The sequence below is a fragment of the Diadema antillarum genome, unplaced genomic scaffold, assembly GCF_040938485.1.
Source record: "Diadema antillarum isolate AM-2024a unplaced genomic scaffold, OU_Dant_1.0 scf00000077, whole genome shotgun sequence".
Lineage (NCBI taxonomy): Eukaryota > Metazoa > Echinodermata > Echinoidea > Diadematoida > Diadematidae > Diadema > Diadema antillarum.
In genome coordinates this window covers 1,541,356-1,551,106 of record NW_027270966.1, presented here as the reverse complement: position 1 = coordinate 1,551,106, position 9,751 = coordinate 1,541,356, and the positions used below count along the sequence as shown (strand labels likewise).

General features: G+C 37.4%; 1 protein-coding gene across 1 annotated transcript; it reads left to right on the top strand.

Annotated features, from left to right (window-relative positions):
* Positions 1-726: 726 nt before the first annotated feature.
* On the top strand, positions 727-8,849 carry LOC139717573 (uncharacterized). The gene is made up of 4 exons (XM_071629080.1): positions 727-1,282; positions 6,268-6,327; positions 7,289-7,425; positions 8,738-8,849. The coding sequence occupies exons 1-4, from the start codon at positions 812-814 to the stop codon at positions 8,847-8,849; spliced, it is 780 nt and encodes a 259-aa protein (XP_071485181.1). The 5' UTR covers positions 727-811.
* Positions 8,850-9,751: the final 902 nt, after the last annotated feature.

The following is a 9,751-nucleotide window of genomic DNA, read 5'->3' as shown; positions in this document are numbered from 1 at the left end:
ATTTCTTTTGTTTTAACAAAATATAAAGAGGGGGCACACGCCTGGTGCGCCCCCCTCTGGATCTGCCACTGCTATTGTTGTGTACAAAAAAATATTAAACAGTTAAATGTTTTATCATCAAAGACTTCCACCATTATCGCTATTCATTTTTTTTATGCCTTCGCCACGAAGCGTCGCTGGAGGCATTATGTTTTCAGGTTGTCTGTCTGTCCATCCTTCTGTTCGTCCATGCATTCATCCTTCTGTCTGTCCGTCCCTCCTTGCGTCGTGCAGTGGCAAATAATGAAATAACAAAAAACAACTATAGTCACAGCCGTTATGGTTGTATTGATGTTGCTTAAGATGGTGATAATAAAGAATCACAGTGACATGGAGAAAAAAATGATAATGCTAAAATTATAACAGTGATAGGGATATATTGCTGATAGCAAAGTAAAGTAATACATGTAGATCATGTTTTCTTTCGCTGGCAATACCCTGACAGCATACTCCTGCAGTGGTTCCTGATATAGTTCAAAGCCTTTGTAACAATTTTGACCTGCATAGTAGAGAGCATGGCACATCATTGTAATCCAAGATGAAGAAGTCATTATTTTATATCTAAATTAGGTGTAATTATGTTGGTTACAAAAGATTTCTTAAAAACTGTGATTATGTGATGTGCATAATCCTGCTTTCATAAAAATTCTGTCGCACAGAACCGTAACTCAGAGAATAAGGGAAATATTCATTCGTTTGCATCAAAGATAAGACAGAGAACAGGATTCACACTTTGCATAAACTGTTATGTTGTTGATTTGTAGGTTGTGAGATGGCAAAAGAGACTGGTGCACGGAGCAATGCAGTATCTGAGGAGTCTGCCTGTAACCAATCCTCGCCCTCTAGACCTGTTGGCAGTGTGCCCGCCTCTTGCCATTCCTGTCCAGACCAGGCTCCACATCACACCCCAGGAGTGCTACGTAGTGACTTCCAGCAACGGGCTGCTCCCGCAATAGCATCATCTCCTTTGGTGGATGGAACCAAGCACCTAGGGACAGGATATGAGGCCTCACAAGCTCAAAATGCTCACAGTTCTGAATCAGACAGGAATTGTATGACCGGTAATAGGACAAGTGCTTCAAAACATTCACCTGTTCAGACACCTGATCCTGGTACAGAGATGCAAACCCAAAGACAAGACAGGGAGCTGAAGTTGCAGCACCTCATCTCAATGAAGACTGTTGTATTCATAATACTGGCCATCATCACCAGACTCTGGATTCTGATGTATTTTGAACAGCAGGTGAGTTGAAGGTGTCCCTTGTTTGACCTTTTCGTATAGGGGGTGGGGTTCTTTCAAACAAAACAGCCCAACGGCGCCTGAATACCTGTGAACACAATGGTTGTCTGCAATGCTCGTACCCGCTTCAAACCCATTGCCCAAAGCCCCGTCCAAGAATAACTTCTCTGTAACCAGCACCAAGCTATCACACAAAAGACTGTGACATCATCACATTGGTATTCAAAGTCCCCATATTCCTTCATTTTTATACTGTGTTTTGATTTCCAATTGAAAGGCGTGATATTAATGCTCTGGTAGAGTTTAAATTAGGTATGATAATTTCTGAAGAGCTTGATGCCATAAGCTATTCACTGCCATGGAAACTGATTCAAAACAACCCAACGCAGCCTGAGTACCTGTGAATGCAGTGGTTGCCAACAATGCTTGTACCCGCTTCCAACCTATTGCTCGAAGCCCCTTGCAAGAATATCTTCTTTGGAACCAGCACTAAGCTATGGCACTAAGCTATGGCTGATGTCACAAGACTGTGACGTTGTCACATCAGTACTCTATTTAAACTGTATTCTACATCAAAGGGGTATTATCCATGAGGAACAGATATTTGAAATTGATGACATTGTCTTATTGTGAGATGTATTTTAAACCAAGCATGCAAAGAGTACAATATCATTTGCACTGATGAACGAAATGGGCCATGAAATGGAGTACAATCTGTATATAGTAATTAGTATAGAAGAATGGTTAAAGAAATCCTACAATCTAATTGATTTCAGATCAGATGAATGCTGCATGTTGATTTTCATTGACCGCATCAATTTCATGTGCACTGTAGAAATTTGATATATCATGTACAGTAAGTCAGTTTTATACATCCAGAGAATTCGTAGTATGCATTAGAAAATTTCCCTCTCTTGAAGTTGTCAATACTTGTGTTTTTCTTTTTTATATGCCCATTCTATGGCACATAATTATGATGCTTGGGTATCAGTGCTATGTATGCACATGGTAATTTTGGATAATAATAAAGGGGATAGCCAAGTGTGTTAACACACACAAGTGTTTACACACTCAGCTATTTCTCATGTGTTTATACTATGTGTACATGTATTGTAAGTTACATTTTGCACACAGTTCCAACTGATGAACTCCAAACTCTGAATCATTTGTTTTCTTGACATTTTGTGTGTACATTTACACTGTGCTCATATCTGCATTGGATAACATAAGGGATGCACAAATGACGTTGAATGGCTTCATGTTATTGAATGTATGTGTTGATATGACATTCTTGACATAGAAATTAAGCCTGGCCATCAGCTCAGGTAACTGTTACTAGAAGGAAATATGATGAGACCTTAGACCTGAAGTAGATACCCTGTTGGCCCCTTGAGCAAGTCTGCCGCAGGGTAATGAAAGAACAAAAAAATATATATATAGGTGGGGACAATGGTGATGACCTCAGTAGTTTGCTTTATGTTTATTTTTGTCAGCAAAATTTTTTATATGAAAAATGTGAGGGGAATTCCAGAGGCTTTAAATTGTTTGAGTCTCTGTATTCTGTACAAATGTACATCTATGAAGATGAAAAATATATATTTGGGGAATTTTACAATACGAATGTAATTCTGTGAATTAAGTAGTGAGAAGGGCCAGCAATTGGAAATGATTTATGGCATCGACAATGAGCAGTTATTGCTGTTACAGTAGGTAGCATACAAATTAACCAGAATAGTGCATGGTTAAGCTTGAGCAAATGTTAAACCGACTCATAGAAACAAGTACCGGTAGTCCTTTCCCTTATTTGTTTGAGTGTGTGTGTGTGTTTTTTTTTAATGAAAAGTGATTTCCAAGAAAATTTCTATTATGAAACATAGCAAAGAAAGTTTGAATGGTATGGATAAATATCATTTGTGTGCATATATATATATATATATATATATATATATATATATACTGTATATAAAGAAGTCAGCAGATGATATAGAGAAAATCATTTTAGGCTGGAGAAGTCAAACATTATGACCACAGAAAGTGTTAAAACAAACTCAAAATTATGTTGCATTGGTAATTGATATAATGTAACTCAAGCCCATGATCTTATTCTAGCCTAATTAAAGGCATTGAGAGTCAACTTTCTTGTTTTGTTTTGTTTTGTTTTTTTTTTGGTTTGTTTATCTTTTCAAACATATTCAACAATTGTACATCATAAAAACTTCCAAAAGCCATTTCAATTCTTATATATTTTATTGTTTTTGGGAATTTCTTATGTATTTCTCTGATTTTTTTCTTTATTTTTCATTTGAAATTGTCACTAACCTTTTTTCTACCCATAATTAGTATAAAATTAATTAATCAAAGTAATCGATAGTAAAAATAATCAGGTTTTTATGAGTTCATAACAGAGCAACTGTTTTCCATAGGAAATGTACACAAACTCACAAAATTGTGCCCATTTTGGGGTGACATGCAGTTTACAAAAATGGGCTAGGCCTTGTAAAAGTACATGTGTTCTTTGCAAATTTGGTCTCAAAAGTTGCACAAGACTTACACAAAGAAGGTCATGAAGCCTTGTGACAAGGCCTTCTCGCGTTACAGAAATATAGTGCGAAACGTCAAGGGGAGCTGATTACACCCACCCCCCCCCCCCCTTGGCCCTTTCACGGTTCACAAACTTTGTAGAGATTATGTCTCTTCTGTATAGTACAGAGCTGCTTGTTTGGAGGAATTTTTTTCTTTTATTCTCAAGCTGATTTTATTCAAACCAGTGTGCAGTTGACTAATATTTGTGTAGAGATTACTGGGAATACCCAAGTACTCGGTACTTGCAAGGGGATCTCTAGGTCAAGGTCAGTGATAAAATACCCACTCTAGTGCCAGAGTGAGTGCATGAAATGTTTGTGCAATGTAGGAATGACAAAAGGGTGATTTTTGTAAAAAATATACATCTTCTAAAGTGTGAAATGCTTCTGAGAGTTATGATGATCATTTTGTTTTCTTTACAGTGGACTGTATTAAAGGGGCTGTGCAGTACTGGTTGAGGTGGGGATTTATGTTTTGTACATTCCTAAGTGAGATAATGAGAAACCTCTTATGAAATATGAAAGAGCATGTCATTTTAAGAAGGATTCAACGTTTATTTGATGAAATTTGGTTTTCAAATGGCTGAGATATCCAAAAAAGTGATAATGATAAAAGTCTACAGGCCACACCTTTTATTAGGATCTCTTTGCTTCACCTTGTTTTTGGATATCTTAGCCATTTCAAAATCGATTTTCATCAAATTAACTTTTGATACCCCTTAGAATTGCAAGCTCTTTGACATCTCATAGAGTGGTTTCTGAATATCTCGCAAAACGTTAAAAGCTAAATCCTCACCTCGACCAGAACTGTACACACATGTGCATTGCTGTTTTAGTATGTGCATCCAAGATGTACCAGTAGATTCTTCCTCATGTTGGTGATTAGGACTAATGTAGAATTACTAACATGATATTTTTATCTAGAATCTATGTTGTGTAGAATAGCATCAACACTCAAGTGATCTATGTCTTGGTATCTGAAATCAGGTCAAAAAGGCTTAGAAGAACTAGTGTATTGTATTTTCATGACAGATTTCATTTTTGTCCCCGCCGAACGAGTTCGAGCAGGGGACTATGAAACGGGCTCCGTACGTGTGTGTGTCCGTCTGTCAGTCTGTCCGTCTGTCCGTCCGTCCGTCCGTCCGTCTGTGCGTCCGTGTGTGATCAAAATGTTCAAAATGCTACTCCTTCGCCATTTCTAACCCGATTTTGATTCTGTTTGCTTTATATGATAGCACTACATGGGAGCTTTGAAACTTCTATACAGAATTTCAGTTGTGACCTTTGACCTTGACCTTTGACCTATATTGTACATTTTGCTTCAAAATGCTACTCCTTCGCCATTTCTAACCCGATTTTGATTCCGTTTGCTTTATATGATGGCACTAGGTGAGGGCTTCAAAACTTCTACACAGAATTTTGACCTTTGACTTCTTTGACCTTTGACCTTGATTTTTTACCTATATTGTACATTGGCTACAAAATGCTACTCCTTCGCCATTTCTAACCCGATTTCGATTCCGTTTGCTTTATGTGATGGCACTAGGTGAGGGCTTCAAAACTTCTACACAGAATTTTGACCTTTGACTTCTTTGACCTTTGACCTTGATTTTTTACCTATATTGTACATTGGCTACAAAATGCTACTCCTTCGCCATTTCTAACCCGATTTCGATTCCGTTTGCTTTATGTGATGGCACTAGGTGAGGGCTTCAAAACTTCTACATAGAATTTTGACCTTTGACTTCTTTGACCTTTGACCTTGATCTTTTTACCTATATTGTACATTTTGCTACTAAATGCTACTTCCGGCGGGGACATATATTACGCACCGCGTAATTTCTACTATTCCTTGTTATATTCTATTTGATTACTGTAAAACAAGGAATGTTCCTGTGCATTTTAATTTTTGTGCCAGGATTTGTGAAATTAAATTCATACAGAAGTTCTTGTCTACACTATGCATCGAATTCCAGTGACAATTCACACACACAAAAATAAATAAATGAATAAATAAATCATACCACAAAAATATCTTGCTTTACGATAGAACTCTAATTTGGGATGCACTATACCGGTATTAATGTGTTTACATTGTACAAACTCACTGAAAATGTGAAAAATGGGTTGCAATCTTGAGTAAGAAGTTTACATAATGGCTGATATGATAGGGCATTACTTGATAGATATCTCGGGGTGGGGGGGGGGGTGGCTGTGTTCCATTGATGCTTGCCCCAGCCCTAGGCCCAAAGCCCCTCCACTATTAACAATGTTCTGCTGCCCCTGCAATCATGTACAATATGTACAGTATGTCTGTTTTGCTTTAAATAAGAAATTTTTTGAAAAATTTGAATGTTGGTTCACTGGTATTTCTCTTTATTCTGGCTTCATCTTTTCTTTTGACAGTCCATCATTGTGGTATTCTGCATCACAGAAGGCCTTCTTTTCTACTTTCAAATAGATCAGGTGAGACCAGCGACAATCTTTAAAGGGATGGTGTAGTTTTGGTTGAGATGGGGATTCAGGTTTCCAACAGTTTTGTGTGAGATAATGAGAAACCTCTTACAAAATATGACAGAGTGTGTGCAGTATAAGTGGGATTCAAAGTTTATTTGATGAAAATTTGGTTTGAATTGGCTAGGACATCCAAAACAAAGGGATCCTAATGCGAGGTGGGACCCACTTTTTATTAGGATCACCTTGTTTTACTTTGTTTTTGGATATCTCAGCCATTTCAAAACCCATTTGCATCAAATGAACTTTGAATTCCTCTCAGAATTGTATGATCTGTAACATTTCCTAAGTGGTTTCTCAGTACTTCACAAAAACTTAAAAGCTCAATCCTCATCTCAACCAATACTATACCATCACTTAAATCCTATATGCATGCTCTTGTTACATGAGAAATGTCTGCATGTACATGATATAATCACTCAATTGTGTCTTGGCTTTATGTTCATTGTGTTTGCAACAATTCTGTCTGGATGTAATTTTCTGCTGTCCAGTGATTGATGTATAAGTGTCTTCTTTAACTACCAGCTCTACATGTACTATGATTCACTGCATTGCTTGGATGTTGGGAAATCTTACTGGGGAATTTTGTGCTGTTCTACATATTTCACAGTGCAGTCATAGATAACAATACCTTTCTGACTTTTGTCACATAATGTGCACTCATGCTGTACATCCAAATTTTGAAATAAAGTGAACTTGAATACTTTTTGCATGCGATTTCAAGTGTACGAAATTGTAACATATTCTGTTTACCTTGGATGCAGGTTACATCATTCTTTTGAATGTCTTAGCATTTATGTCTGATCAATCTCGCACCCTAATTATCAGCAATCTACCTGATCTGTTTGGCTATCCATCCACTGTCTACTTTGTGCCTCATTCCACAGCATGCATTGATTTTCTCTCCATCCAGGCACCCCTCCAGAGTTCAGCGCAGCGCGTTCTCTCGGCAATGCTGACCCTCAAAGGCGCTTCAGCAGAATCTATCGCTCGCTTTCAGGAGTGCGTGGGATTTGTGCAAGCAGCCATCCAAGACTTTGTGACCTTTCTGTTTGTCTTTGTGCTGCTTCATGCGTTCAGAGTTTATAGATCACCTGTGGACACTTCCGGCCTCCCACCTGAAGACACAATTCCACAATCATAAAATGTGAGGGTCCATTTGCGTATAATATGGATGTCATGGTAATATGGCAGATACATCATGACAGTGACCAAATTGTTATTGTTGGGAAAAAAACATATTAATGATAGCTCTGACTGGTGGTGTGCTTGTTTTGTCTGTTCTCTTATCTATACATGTACATCTATTTATTATTTGAACTCTTGTGAATACTGTAGGGATAAAAAAGATTATGTTATAGTGTAATGAAGAAAAAAAAATGCCTTGCATGTAATTTAAATGACAGTGTGCAAAGTACAACTGTATGTATGCCCTAATTCAAGCACAAAGTTAACAAGATTACAAGAAGTATTGCCAAGACATTATACTCTTAAAACTACTTGCACATCTATACAGATATAGGGACCACAAACTAAAAATAGAACTGTTTCCTGATCAGAGAAGCATGAAAATGTTATATCAGTACTTTAATCAGTTTAATTTGGATTTGCGATGATTTTTATGCTATCGTTAAATGCCATTGTATACTATTTTCTATGTGTTGGTGATGATATACCAGACATTGTATGAGTGTCAAAAGTCAACTCATTTAATTCAAGCTCTAGGTATACACAATAAATTCTTCCCCTGATTCTATTCATTCCATTAATGTTAATGTTAACACATGTAATATAATGTAATTGTACAAATGGACTTATTGTCACATGGCCATTGTCAAATCTCAGATTCATATTTTACAGTGCCCCATGTGTCATAAACTTAAACATGTCAACATAGAAAGTATAAGTACAAGGTATACCAGAATGAAAATTATTTGTGCTAGCCGGGACATCTTCCATTTTCTTTACATCTGGACCAAAGCATTGACAGTGCTGAAAGTATGATGTGTTAAAGTGAAAACATAGTTCTGGTAAGGATTTGAGAACCTGTCTTGCACCATTTCATATTTGCTTGCAATATTTCAAGAGTCTACCAAGAAACTTACCTGGCTGACGCGATTTGCCGCGGTGGTGAGTTGTTTGGGAGTATTTTTTGTTCAAGAGTGTAGAATACACTGACTGTTATTCCAGAAGGATCCAGACTAACTCTGTCTCAGGGACAACTCAGCCCTATTTCAGACAATTTTTACACAGTTCGTGATTGCCATATTTTATACATCTAGGCACATGTTTAATTTGTATGCACGCCAAAGATGTTCTGTGATTCGTGCGTTGTATCAACTCGGCCTGTAACTGTGACCAGCTTGCAGAACGTGAAGCGCTCCCATAGTACAACACTGTACAATCCAGAGCTGGACAATTCCGCCCCGCCGTCAAAGCGAGGCCGAGTTGTCCCCGAGTTCGAGTTAGCCTGACCCTGATCGCATAAGTTCTGAGATTGCGACTCCAGCAAACCTTTTGGGCATTTTCATAGTTACCCAACAAATATCTTTCATTACAGCGTTATTCCATGCAGTCCTTTGGCATACATGTATGTGTACATTTTGGAGAGAAATTTGACAGTTCTGCAGGCGTATCAGAACTATGTTTTACCTTTAATATCACATAGATGCATTGATGCATTGATGGACGTTACTTGTCAATTATCAGATATACTCTTTCAAAAGGTCCACTTCTTACGCAAGCAAAAATCGATGACTGAGAATCAAAGTAAAACACTAGATTTTCATTGCTTGTGCACTAATAGCTAAAAAATTCTGCTTTATCCAACTTCATTCTTAGAGTTTACTGGTCAAATCGAGATTTTAGTGAAGATCTCTTACAGTGTGGTATATGGTACACACCATAGAATTACAGAGACAATGTGTTATGCAGAAACACAACAGTTGACATTCATATGCTGTGCCCCAAATGATACTGAAAGCATTTTGTTTTTTAGTTATGTTGGACTTCTAAGGCTATGACCTCCCTTTTCTATTACATCGTACGACAAAAGAAGTTTTTGAATTATCTGTCCGTCTGTCCATCAGTCTGCCTGTCTGTGCTATATAGCATTATTGCTGGATGGATTTCTCCATATATTGCTCAGGTATGCTGCATTAGGTGAAGATCTGCTGATTTGCTTTTTGGCAAAATCCTTACAAATGTATGTTCAGAGGTCACTAAACTTTGGCTAAGAATTGTGTTTTTCTCATGTAAGTGCATTTAAAAATGTCTGAAGGTAATTGGTAGAAAGGTTTGAAATGAACCAAAGAAAAAAAGAAATATGTGAAAGTAATTCTGGTCAAAGTTCAGGGCATACATGTAGGTCAATATA

Excerpts from the sequence above, each read along its gene's own strand:
- LOC139717573 (XM_071629080.1), top strand. The coding sequence starts at position 812 with ATGGCAAAAGAGACTGGTGCACGGAGCAATGCAGTATCTGAGGAGTCT. Across the intron at positions 1,283-6,267 it reads TGATGTATTTTGAACAGCAG|TCCATCATTGTGGTATTCTG; the intron begins GTGAGTTGAAGG and ends TTCTTTTGACAG. Across the intron at positions 6,328-7,288 it reads TCTACTTTCAAATAGATCAG|GCACCCCTCCAGAGTTCAGC; the intron begins GTGAGACCAGCG and ends CTCTCCATCCAG.